The sequence below is a fragment of the Anabrus simplex genome, chromosome 1, assembly GCF_040414725.1.
Source record: "Anabrus simplex isolate iqAnaSimp1 chromosome 1, ASM4041472v1, whole genome shotgun sequence".
Taxonomy (NCBI): domain Eukaryota; kingdom Metazoa; phylum Arthropoda; class Insecta; order Orthoptera; family Tettigoniidae; genus Anabrus; species Anabrus simplex.
In genome coordinates, this window is record NC_090265.1 from 1,177,576,537 (window position 1) to 1,177,590,709 (window position 14,173).

General features: G+C 37.9%; 1 protein-coding gene across 1 annotated transcript in view; it reads left to right on the forward strand.

The window, feature by feature from the left end:
* The window catches only part of LOC136858164 (hemicentin-1), a 709,155-nt gene extending 696,046 nt beyond the window's left edge, over nucleotides 1-13,109 (forward strand). Inside the window, exon 45 of the mRNA XM_067137503.2 lies at nucleotides 12,421-13,109. Within this exon, the coding sequence (XP_066993604.2) occupies nucleotides 12,421-12,505 (85 nt within the window). The 3' untranslated portion in view covers nucleotides 12,506-13,109. The remainder of the gene's footprint in view (nucleotides 1-12,420) is intronic.
* Nucleotides 13,110-14,173: the final 1,064 nt, after the last annotated feature.

Consider the following 14,173-nt stretch of genomic DNA (forward strand, 5'->3'; position numbering starts at 1 on the left):
AATTTCTGCATCCATTATATCATTTCTCAGCCATGATTCAACTCCTATTACAATATCTGGTAAATATATATCTATTAAATTACTTAATTCTATTCCTTTCTTTACAATACTTCTACAGTTCAACACTAACAATTTTATGTCATCCCTACTTGATTTCCATTCCCTGTTCCCTTATCACCGCTCCCTAGGCCATCCCGTTTCCCTGAATGTACCTCCCTATTACCCTTCCAAACAAATTTCCTAACTTATACGTACCACTGCAGTTTAAATGAAGGCCATCCGAGCGCAGATCCCTATCTCCTACCCACCCATTAGGATCTAGAAATTTCACTCCCAGTTTCCCACATACCCACTCCATAGTCTCATTTAAATCCCCAATCACCCTCCAGTCAGTATCCCTCCTACACAGTATTCCACTAATAACAATCTCCGCTTTCTTAAACTTCACCCGTGCTGCATTTACCAGATCCCACACATCTCCAACTATGTTGGTACTTATATCAGCTTGCCTTACGTTGTTGGTACCAACGTGAAACACTACCACCTTCTCCTTCCCCTCCTCCCTCTCTTCTACTTTCCTCAACATCTGCCTCAACCTAATTCCTGGATAACATTCTACCCTGGTTCCCTTTCCTCCACACACTTTCCCCATGTGTCTAACGATGGAATCCCCCATGACCAGAGCCTCAACCCTACACACCTCATGTGATCCCCTCCCCTCCTGGTCAGCCCTATCTTTCCTGATAGCTGCAGAAGCTACTTCCTCCTCCCTTTTCTCCTTCCCATGACCCTGTTCCACCTGTCTTTTCCTATCCTCTACTCTACATTTCCCTTTCCTACCTTTTCCCTTCCTCCTACTTCCACGCATCTCAGCAACAGTTCCCTGTCCCTCATCTTCCCTCTGTTGTTCTACCTGGAGTGACTCGTACCGATTTCGCACAGACACCTGTCCTGAATTCTGATCCTGAATAGAGCCCTTGGCCTGCAATCTCCTTCCCCTTAGAACATTAGACCACCTGTCTTCTACAACTCCTCCGTTTCCTTCCCCTCCCTCTTGTACACCTACTGTAACCTGTACATTGTTTGAGGGAGTCCTATCTTCCTTCCTGTCTTCTGTGAGAATCCTAATTATCTCCCTCAAACTTTCCAACTCCTCCCTCATACCCCTCAATGCCTCACCACACCCACAATAAGTACATTCGCGCTCCTTAGCCATTCTTTACGGGGGGAAAATTTTAAATTAAAAAATAAAATAACTTATTTGCAAAAAAAATAAATGAACGGAGGGATATATTGTCTGGGATAGTACACAACAATAAGGTAATTAATATACGACTACACTACAATACTGCTTAGTCGTGTTCTATTTTTTTTATCACAACCCCTAACAGGATAAAAGCTGCTGTTAATTACTGAATATCGAAAGTAATACACAAGAACTACACAATTCCAAACTGCAATCAAGCCTATCCTAATTTCAACAATATTTTAGTAAGAGTTTCTACGGATACCTCTACTACACCAGTACTACACAAATATTTTACAATAATAAAATAAGCACACTAAATTCTAATAGGATATTACTCGTATACTACTGTACAGTACACTACAGTAATTTTTAAACTACTTTCAGACGTATCCTAATTACGATACCGGTACCGTACCGTATGTCACTACTAAGCACAACAGAAATGAAATTTGCAACAACTACTGTACTCAAAGATTACCAACGAAGCTAAATGCTTAGACAAATTATTATTAGTATTGCGGTCTAATAGATATACACGAAAGATAACACACGAATATAGCAGGCAAGATACGGCACTATCTAAATGTAATGTATCTATACTACAATGTATCTATTATACACTACACTACACTGCGTTTGGTTAAATGCTTAAGTATCAAAAGGATTGCCATACACGAAGAAAAACACGAATATGACTGGCAAGATACTATCTAATATATTATACCTTATCTTCACTACAATTCTACAATTCTACTGAAATGTGGTTATGTGATTATTACAGCTGGTGAATTACTATTATTTTCCCTACTCCACGGGACGGAGAAAAAAGAAAAGTGTCCTTAATTAGGCCTACTGAAAAATACGAGGTTGTCTACAATAATTTCTCAAATATTTCTATCAAAACTACTACTACTACTCCAGGGACTTGAACTGCAATTACTGGGATATATGAACTTTATTATTATTAGCTAACCGCTCATAAATACTGAAAGATCGAGGGAGCGAAATATAAATTACGGATACTAACTACCTACTCAGAAGTACAAATGAATGGAATACAAGGTCAGCTGATTTTTATTTATATTTACTTGACTACACTACACCCTTTGTTCACGACTGTAGCCAACAATGCAATATTTGAATATGAGGAGCGACAATAATCAATAACAATACGACTGTTAACTATTACCGTGTAATCTCTTTAACTTCTTTTTAGATGGAAGTTTACAGGCGTATCGTGTTTTTTAATGTAGTAAATTATTACCTTCGCGATAGTTTGAACGTATATCTATACGAAATACCGGAGAAGTTGCTGCAGAAGTTACGGTACTATTCCTTATGATAATCTGCCTTTGTAAGTACAACCAACGAACCTACAGATATTTACAAATATTTTTAAAGTAAATATTGTTACCTAAAGTAATACCTAAACCTAAATTCGAAACAAGGTGCACCTAGCTAGCCTACTTAACCTAGAAAACGTAATTTACTGAAGACCAACTGAATTACTTGTTACAAAATTTAAATAATTATTACTACTCCCAATTTCTACCAACAAGCACTAAACACCACTATATAAACAGCACTAAATGAATCAGATATACACAAAATTAAGCTATTTCAATAGGTTTTCATTACTTTATCACTACAATAATGCAAGAGCTCTCTCAACAGCCAACCGTTCTCAAGCGATCCAACAATGCTAGACTGAACTGAGCAAAGCAAGAGGGAATGCATAACATAAGGAATGGGAGGCATGGTTTGCACGGCCAAGTAATGGATGACAAAACATACCAAAGTATGTGCCCTCTTTCTCATGAACTAATCGTCCCATTAACCTGGAATTTGTGCTAAATAAATCTTTGAACTGTTGTTCCTGGTTCTTCTGCTCAAAGTTCCTGAGGCAACGATTACCCTAGTTTTCTTTCCATTGTCAATCAACCCAAGCAAATACAAGAACCCATACCTGCCAACCCTTCCGATTTACCCGGAAACTTTCCGGTTTTTAACTCGTCTTCCGATTTTCCGATTTATTTTTACTTCTTCCGATTTTTCACTAATATAACCTCTAGTACCGCCAATACTCTTCCCCTTAGATAAAGGATAAATTCTTACGTACTTGTATAATTTACGAAACCTTATTTTCAAGCGTATTTATTTGTTGCTTTATTTCGTGAGTGTTTCGTCCGTCGCCTTCGTGTATCGTGTTTCCCGCTCACCACAACAGCGGGTACGCTTTATGCAGCTGGGGATTCGGGGCGGCAATTGTCCTGCAAGCAAGAGGCTAGCGCGCGCTCGCGACTCAGTTAATCGGGACGAAAGAATGAGTTTATTGTGTTGTTCGCGTGCTGTTGACAGCGTTTCTGTGCGCAGTTTCGTCGGAGTGGTAGGCCACGTGTTTTTTCCTCTCTCTGTCAAAGTCGTTTGTTAATAATGTATGGGACATATTGAATTGTTCTGCATGTGATAGTTTCGCGTATTTAAGTGCATAATTGTAATTAATTAAATGTTTTTAAGGGGGTTCTTGTCGGTGACAGTTTCTGGCATTTTCTTTTCTCGTTATGGCCAAAAAATATAACAAACGTTATCTCCAAGTGTTCAGAGATACCTAGAAATTTCCGTTCATTTTACAGTCTGAGGGAAACTACCGTACCGTATTTTTCGTGTAATTAACGCCCTTGCATAATTTACGTATCCCAATAATTTTGAGTCCAAAGTGGAGAAAAAGAAATGTTCACGTATTTGACGCACCCACAACTTCGAACATCCATCACTCAGCTCCGGATGCGTTTCAAAATAAAGATGTCAACTATACTCAAGTAGCAGGCTTCCTATCGCGAAAAAGGCATTCCACACACAGGGCAACGTGCTGTTATTAGCCGTCAGGAAATCCCACTGCACTAGTTTTACGAGTGTTTCCGGTACGGGACATTCTGTGATCTCAAACTTGTTTGTCAGTCCACAGTATTCCAGTAATACTGCATCATACAAACTCGCGGTGATCATTTACGTCGAGACATACGGCAATAGAGCAGCGGGCAGCAAGTATTCAGTGTCCAAATGAAACGTACGCTACCGCGGTAACAGAAGTGCACTTCAAGCGGCTAACAAGTCTCGCAAAGCATTTCGCGGACAAAAAGCGGCAAGTTTCCGCAAGTAGAGGATTATCTGCTTAAATATATGATTTTGTTGCGCAATGTTGCATAAGCCGTTTCTCACAAAATGCTGTGTTTACAAGAATGAGAAATAGCCGCGGCACATGGAATCGGTATCTCGGATTTGATGGTTAGCCGAGGCTTGATTAATTTTCTGAAGAGAAATGAACTTTCTCTTCGACGAAGAACAACATTATGCCAAAAAATTACGAATGATTTCAACCATTGTCATCGCTTTGTGATTGAGAAGCGTGAAATGAAGGAATATTTGATCTCCCTTTATAGGAACCGCACGTCAGACGCCAATCGGTTTCCGTACGCCACAAAGTCGAACAATCGATAAGAAAGGGACATATAGTGTTATCGTACGTGCTATCGGAAGCCAAAAACAACGATGTACTGCAATGCTTGCTGATGGCAGAATGCCTAAAGCAAAATTTCCGCGAGTGATCCACGTTCGTATTCAACAGAAAAGGTGGATGGACACGTTACTCGTACAAGATTGGATACGAACGGTTTGGGGTAATGTAGCAGGGTCCCTGCTTCGATGCCCGGCCCTTCTCGTGTTGGATAGTTTTCTTTTTTTTTTTTCGCTATGCCATTCAGGTCGTATTTTCAGCTCGTAATGAGAAGAATATTTTCTAGTGTCGGTACTTCAAACCCACGTGTCTAACTTATCTAATGTACCCTATTTGACTTTTCAGGAAAAAATCTCACGCCGGAATTTTACGCTGTGTGACGATAAGTGCAAATGAGTTGAACCAATTGTCTTTATATTATATTTGATGTATCTTTTAAATGTAAATGAATTATAAATAATTTGTAAAGATCTGAATTCCCTGAATAATGTACGCATCCGCAGTTGTCGCCTGTATTTTTCGTCGAAAAAGTGCGTTAATTACGCGAGAAAATATGGTATGGATTTTGTTGTGTGTGTCGGGGTGACATAAATATTATTATTCGTATGTAAGTGTCATAAATGAGAGTGATTAGGTACATTTTCTTATAACCATTTTTATGTTTTCTTTAGTTTAAGATTTTAAATTTAATGATCAATTCGCATTGTAACTGTAGAGATGTATGCCTTTTATCCTGATCTATTTTCACGTAGACTGTGGTGAAATATACGTGATGAAATCCAAGAATTAAAAATCTTCCTATTTTTGGGTTCTAAAAGTTGGCAGGTATGAGAACCTCACTTTCATTCCATACAAAATGTGAAAGGTCTCTTCTCCATTACTACACTACCAAAGGTAAATAAAAAAAGTTATTGACTTTAAAACTAAGTTCTTTTGAGTCTACTGTAAACATTCAAACATAATCCAAGCTAAACTTTTGTAACCATGAATTTTAAAAGAAATTGCTGCATTCTCTTAGTGCTCACATCTGAATCACCTCTGTCCTCTGGGTAAAATGGCTCTCAAATGTTCCCCGTCACTGAGGGGTTAAACAAAATCATAGAAATTCTGACTTACCAGTGCTCTTCCTTTTTAATAAAGTCTGTTCAACACAACCAAATGCTATGTAGATTCTTATTATCTACTTCATGATCTTGGGATTATAAAAACAAAAATAGACAGGACAGTTGCTGACTACGATACCGGTAAGTGATATAAATGAGTAACGGGAATTATTTATGTAGCAAATGGCACATCACAGTTATCGAAGTTAATGACAGAAATAGGAAAATAAAAGACAATATTGCAAAAAATTCACAAAGAAATAACCCAGTTGAGACATATAATCTAATGCATAATTTTTTGTGTTCAAGAGTTCAGTAAAGTATCCGCAGTTGGATCTCACTGGGGGCCCTTGGAAGATATGATGGATAGTTTGTCTGTTATTCCCGTAATTGCACTCTGAAGAGGGCACCTTACCCCAACTGAAGATCATGTTATGCATTTACCATGGTTTGTATGGTTCCCATTTGTGAATTTCACCCATTTTTGGAACATCTCAAACTGTAGAAATTGAGGAAGGGAGAACCCATCATATTTATCAGCAATCATTTATGATGAATTTACCGAATTAGTGGGACACCAAGTTTTTTGTGCTATTCTTGGAGAAATAAAATAATCCAAGTATTATTCAATAAGTGTGGATTCCACCCCAGACATCTCATACACTGATCAACTGACATTTACTGACCAGTATATTGAAGGATATGAGCCTGTGGAACATTTCCTTAAAGGAGACCAAAACATAGAAGTCACATTGCCTCAAAATCAAAGGGTGTATCAGCCAATGTTCAACTATATATTTGCTTTTGCTGAGGGCCACTCCACAGGCTGGTAAACCAAGGAAACAAGAGTAGCTCTGACATCACTGTGCTGCAAGCGCTGAGTGAGCTAACTGCTCCATCCTGGTGGTTGTTACAATACGTGCGCTGCCTCTCTTCCGTTTATTTGAAGTGTTGTTTATTATAATCAAGTGTGATGACTGTTTGTCAAAATGCCTGCCTGTAGTGCAAACAGCTATAACAACACTAATAGAAATTGAAATTAGAGAGAAATAAAATCCATTTCCATAGATTTCCTAATCGAAGTCAGTCACCTCATAGGTTTAGCAGTTGAGTAGAATTTTGCAAGAGGAAACGTTTTTCTCCTGCTAGGGGAGGTACTGCTTGTTCAGTGCATTTTAAAAATACAGACTACAATGAAACACAACTTTTGAAAATGAAGTTGATGCCTATGGAAAAGCTACAAGGTCCAAAATTGAAGCTGGGGGCTGTTCGTTCAATAAGATGTCCGGTGCTGACAGATGGAGATACTTCTCATGCAGGAATTCTAATTCATATGGAAGCTGTTTCACAAAATACATTGTGGGATTACTCATCAGTAACTAAAAAGAGCAGGATGGAAAGGTATGAGACTAAAAGAAGAAAGGAGTTTGTTGACACAGTATTAAACAAAAGTAATAACGATGAACATGTACACAACATTCAGAATGATATGAGGAAAAATATTTTACCAAACAGACACAAATGTAGTTTAGAAATACAGTGTGAGTTAGTAAGTGAAACAGCTAGAAAATACTTAGACGTTGCAACTTCTGGCCCAGCCCTTAACAGTGATGTAATGGTAGAACGTTTGAATGACAGTTTCTATGAACCAGATGAAAGTGATATTAGTGATGTCAAAATTATATATTATCTATACTTATCGTACATTAAACAATCTTAGGAAACTCTCACATGATTCTACTGTTTTAACTTACAGCTTGAAGCCCATATAGATGCCATCGGGTTCCAGAAATGTGTTCCTTATGGTGTTGACAACACATGCTGCTATGACAAATCTGTTCTTTTTACCAGTTGCAGTCCATGAATTTACCCAGGAAGTGAACTGTTTGTAACAAATAAAATGCCAAATTCTATTTGATGAATTTCAAATTCTCAATAAATGTTTCTTTGCTCTGTTCTTTGTTTTTAACCTCATGTTATGCCATGTCATTGTCAACACTTCGCTGTCTAAAATAAACATTGTAAATTAGGAATTTCTTGTTATACACATACATTTCTGTGATTTCACTGCTTTTACACTGTCTAACTCATAACAGCATACACTTTATTCATTCGTATCCATGATGGTACACTAATTACATTTACACCAAATTCGCATGATGGCTCTGCCTACGGTGTTTAGTATATCCATGTAACGATCGCCAACTGAATGGACATTGGCAAACGGCCTTCATTCTGACTCAAACTGATCCAGACAAATGTTATTTACATCCATTATAAGTCAAAATAAGTCCACTAACAATGGCAACAGAAGAACACGGCAGCAGCAGATGGAGTGGGAGAAATATGAGAAATATGAGAATTATTATTATTAAATTATTATTAAATTATTAAATTCACATATTATATAATTAGTGATGAATTATGAAATATGTGTTTTTGTGTTGTGTTCTCCTTTAAGCTCATCCACATCTTTTCTCATGGATCAAAGAATCTGGTAGACACTGTTGTAGAGTTCCTTAATGGGAACAGAATTCCACTATCAAATTGCTGTGGTCAGTCGTATGACAATATACCGTACTATATGCTATTCTGGATTGCAAGCATGGATTAATCAACTGAGTGAATTTGTCATATATGATGTCCCCTGTGTGAGACACAGCCTGAACTTGATGTGAATAAAAGCATGGAAGAGTTGTGCAGAGACTGTAAAATTCTAGCAGTTTGTTTAGTGTCTCTATTGCTTTTTCTCTGCTTGAAATGCATGGAATAACAGCATCCCATTTTCCATCTGTCTATCTACTGACACAAGGCTGAAGTATTTGAGCACCTTCAAATATCACCAGACTGAGCCAGAGTCAAACTTGTCAAGTTGGGGTCAGAAGGCCAACACCTCAACAGTCTGAGCCACTCAGTCCAGCCAGCATCTTAAAACAGCACACTGATCAAAATCAAAAGTAAAGTACCTAGTATAGTACACAGAAGGACCTCCTGGTCAATACACATTGAAGGTATCAGCACCATAACACTTATTGTGATGGCAAATAACGATTGGAATGTGCAATAGAAAGAGAAAGTTAAAAGTATACAGGATACTGGAATGTGAGATAGAGGTAAGAAAATTATGTTGCTTGCTGTAAGCAATGTTGACAGTTCAAGTTTGAACACCGTCCCACAAATTATTCATTTATTTTTCTCACCCTCATTTTGGTTAAGCCGGATTTCAGCTTTGCAAAATTTGGCTAATCAGGGTTTTACTGTATGAACTAACTGCTAAAAAGAGAGTCCAGATTCAGATTATAGGGAGTGTAAGCAATGAAAGCAAAGTATACATCTCACTCGATATGATGGATCAGAAGAAGAGGTATATCTCACTAAAGGTGAAAAGATGGAAACATTCCTTCCTGTTCTGGATTCTCTAATTCCTGAACTCACCAAACATGCAGAAGCTTATTCATTGATTGCAAAACAGTTTTCCTTCTTCAGTGAATTGAAAACAATAGGTTTTGATGAACTAAACAAAAAATATGAACATCTGACTAATGTATATCACAAAGACCTTGATTGTAGGGACCTTTTGAAATGAATGTGAGCATCTCAAGCAATACATCTGTCTTGGTAAAAATTGTGATAGTCTCCCAACATTGTACAGAAAAATAATTTGGGATAAGTTGACATCTGTGTTTTCCACTGTTGAAATTGCACTCAGAGTCTTCATGTACATGATGGTGACCAACTGTGCAGGAGAACATTAATTTTCAAGACTGAAACAAAATATCAGCTTTGCAGCACAATAGGATAGTGTATAGAAAATAATGTTGAGTGTCAGGTGATGATAAATAACTTGATCCACAAAGATGACACACGGCTTTGGGCGGATGAGTTTCCTTAGGTGGAGTGATGGCCCTTCCAGTGTAGGAAATGATACTGGAATCCAAGGTAAAGGAATTCTCTGTAATGTTGCAAATGTCTGTGTTGAACACTTGATCAGTAATAAATAATTGATGGTAATTTCATAATATGGGTTTGTTTTACCCCTTTCAGGATGATTTACCAATCAAGTGCCATTTTATATTGATTTATTTTTTCAAATTCAAGGCTCATGTCATATTGTTCAAAGGTTTTTATTGATTAATATTTATTGTTCATCATGTTTGTTTAAATGTCAAAACACTGATGTTGTTTGTGGTACTGATTTTATTGCTAATTTACATTCTAAATATTCTTTTGAGTGTTCGGTTGCCAGCTCCATGGTGTCGGGGTAGCATGCCTGCCTCTTATCTGGAGGCCCTGGGTTCGATTCCCGGCCAGGGACTTTTACCTCGATCTAAAGGCTGTTTTAAGGTCCACTCAACCTGCGTGATTACAAGTGAGGAGATATCTGACAGTGATATGCAGCCCCTGTCTAGAAAACCAAGAATAACGGTCATGAGGATTTGTCGTGCTGACCTTACTATCCCTCGTAATTGGCAGGTCTTTTGGGCTGAGCAGCGGTTGTTTGGTAGGCCATAGTCTTTTGGGGCTGTTGCACCAGGAGATTTGGTTTGATTTGGAGTGTTTGGTTACCCTGCTATGGTATTGAGTAAATCGTACAGCCAGTGTCTCCACGCCAAGTGTATAGTAGTGGCTGATCCACTAAGGTTACCAACAGCTTTAGGCGGATGAGTTTCTTTAGGTGGGATGATGGTCCACTTACTGTAGGAAATCACACTGGAACCCATCGAGTAGCGTCCGACTCCAGGTTAAGGGCAGCTGCAAAAGGTGTCTGTACTCCATGTTAGGAGCGGCCTGATCACCTGCTGGCAGTAGCTCTAAAATGCCTTTGGGAGTGGTAATCCTATCGTAATTACAGCCTAAATTTAAAATGGCACTTTAAATAAGTCTTGGAAAAGGATAGGTTATTCCCCGGAAGCGACGTGCAATTCTTAAGCTGGGAGAACTGTAAGAAGTGAGCGACGAGTAGAGAACATTATGAAGGTGGCAACAATCAACCTCATCTCACTGACTGGAAAGCCAGAAGAGGCAATTGATTTTATGAAGAAGGAGAATGTAGCTATGATGGGACTGAGTGAGGTTAAGTGGAGAGGAAAGGGAAAGAAGAAGTTAAGGAAGTGATACACTTTCTACTGGACTGGAGGGCATAAGGCAAAGAATGGAGTAGGGAAAATAACCAAGATCTTAGATGACTATGTAGATAAAGTAGACTACATAAGATACAGTTAAGGACAGAGTATGGAGTAAAGGATTTCATCCATGTGTATCCACCCCAGATTGGATACAAAGAAGATGATACGGACAAATTCCTCAACACACTGGAGAGAGAAACAGAGAAAGTGACTCTCATGGGAAACTTCAAAGCAATGGTGGAATGTGACAGAAAAGGAATGGAAGAAGTAATTTGATCTTTTGGATATGGAAAGAAGTATGAAGAAAGAGAGAACTTGGTGTGAGAAATGGGTTAAGTGTGGGCAATACATGGTTCAGGAAGAAGAATAGTTGAAAGATTACAAGATATGGATGGTAATTGATTACTTCTTTTTTTCTTTTTTCTTTTTTGCTAGTTGCTTTACATCGCACCGACACAGATACGTCTTATGGCGACGATGGGACAGGAAAGGGCTAGGACTGGTAAGGAAGCGGCTGTGGCCTTAATTAGGGTACAGCCCCAGCATTTGCCTGGTGTGAAAATGGGACACCACGGAAAACCATTTTCAGGGCTGCCGATAGTGGGGTTCGAACCTACTATCTCCCGAATACTGGATACTGGCCGCACTTAAGCGACTGCAGCTATCGAGTTCGGTTTGATTACTTCTTGGTGTAAAGAACAAACTGTTGACAGTTGTTAGATATAACAGCCTTGCCAGAAGTAGCCTTTGATGGAGACCATAGAATAGTGATAGCAAAAATGAAAGTACAAAAACAATGAAAATCAGAGAAAATAAAAGTATGGAAACTGAAAGATACAGAAGTAAAAGAAAAATTCCACCATGATTTGGATAACACATACCCAGAACTGAGGTAGAGAGTGTGGAAGTGGAATGGGACATGTTCAAGAAGGCATTTTTAAACTGTGCACTGAGTGCTTGTGAAAGAATAGATGAAACTGAAAGATAAAGAGACTTTTAAGGGGCCCAGATGTACATTTGACTTTGACTTTCTTCATATTTTCTTTCACTGCATGACCCCTCTTAAGAGATTATTACTGTATTTTAAATAGCCTGCTTGTTTTCCTAAATCATACTCCAGTTGTGTACCTACGAAATTTAATCCACATACGTCTGGTTGCTCAGATGTGATAGTTTTTCGAAAATCCATATGCATTTTCAAATCAGTTCAATACAGTGCTCTTATTCCTCTTTTTTTTTTGCAATGTTGTTATTATTATTATTATTATTATTATTTGGTTTGTTCTTTATAAGTGGTTTGCTTTTTTTGGAGGGGGGGATTTAAAGTTAAGGTTATGTGATTTGCCTTCAGATTGTCATGGTGTATTGCATTAAATTATTTTCATATTCTTACTTTATACTAAACAGTTATGATTCTATTTATTTCAGAGTTGTAGTAGATGCCTCATCTTATGATGACAGTGAAGAGGAACTCCTGCACAGCACCAGATTTATTGTTTTGATAAGACTATGATACTACTTCATATTTAAGAGGATGAACTATCAGCACCAGTAATGCATCCGTGATGTTTCTAATGAAAGTAACCAGAAAGTGGTTAAGGTGCAGAACAAGTGTTACTTGATAAAGAAAAAGAGAGAACTGCGAATAAACTTTTTTAGAAACACAAACATCTTTTATCTCTCTCTTATTAAACTCAGAGGAGAATTCAAAGAATTTAGTGAAACTTAGGACTTCAAAGAATTGGTATTTTCAAACTGTGCTATGAATTAGGTGTGTAAGAATAGAACTACGGTATTGCATTAAAATTATAAGATGAGAAACTCTTGGTACAGAAAAAAAAAGTGCTCTACTGAGATGGGGCTTTATATCTGTTTTGTAAAAATTTACTTTTATTAACTGAACTGTCTTGAAAACATCAGCCATTAACCATTCAGGTGAAAAACACACTAGTGTGACAAATTCTTCATTCTAGACCCTTGTAGTTTGAAGGTTTCCTAAATATTGATGAGCTGGTTTGGAAAGTAATTAGATTCCATAGAATTAATCGTAACCACACAAAATGTACTATGATTATATTTTGACCTGATTTGCAATTAAACCAGTATTTGTTAGTGTACTGTAGACTTCATTTATAACAGATCATTAAAAAGTAATGATCAGTTTGGAGGATTAAACACAAAAGTGAAGTGTATTATAGTATGCAGTAGATTCCTTCAGTTACTAGATATATCTGCAAGTATTGTAATACTGATAGTTAATTTCAGAGGAAACCTTCCTGGACCAAGAAACTCCTCATCGTATGTATTCAGAATACAATTTTGCAAACTGCTGAGCAAAAGTAGGTACATCAGATTTTTCTTCCTCACTACATGCGTTAAAATGAAATGGCATATGGCTTTTCATGCCAGGAGTGTCCGAGGACAAGTTCGGCTTGCCAGGTGCAGGTCTTTCGAATTGACGCCTGTAGATGAACTGCGTGTCGTGATGAGGATGAAATGATGATGAAGACGACACATATACCCAGCCCCCGTGCCAGTGGAATTATGCAATTATGGTTAAAATTCCCGACCCTGCCGGGAATCAAACCGGGGACACCTGTGACCAAAGGTCAGCACGCTACCCATTTAGGCATGGAGACGGACACTGCATGCCTTAACCATATTGTAATTGATTTGTGCTGTATTCTGATCTAACTTAAAGTCATAAACCTGAAAACTCATTTCATTGTAACATACTGTTCATATTCTGTCATACTTCTGTTTATAACTACTAGTAACAGTAAGTCCAGTTGCACCATTGGTGCAATAAGTTACCTTTCAACTTCTCATATAAATATTAGTGATCACACTATGACCTAAATGTGGCATGGCCAAAAGTCAGTCACATGACAATGGAGCTGCAAATTTGTAATTAATAATTGTATTTAAAATGTAAATAATTTATTGGTAACTAGCAGATGTACCCGTGCTTTGCTATGGAATTCTACATTGTATACAGAATTCTATGTTAGATAGCGTACACGTTGTGAGTAAGATTGTATTAAAATTGCATAGCTCTTAACTTTACCACAGAAATGCGACGGGGAAGTCACCATACATACTTTCTCATTAGGGAATTTTCATTGTAATGGCAGGCCTTCTTCCCTACCATTGGTCGCATTCAAGTTGGGGCTTTTCATTA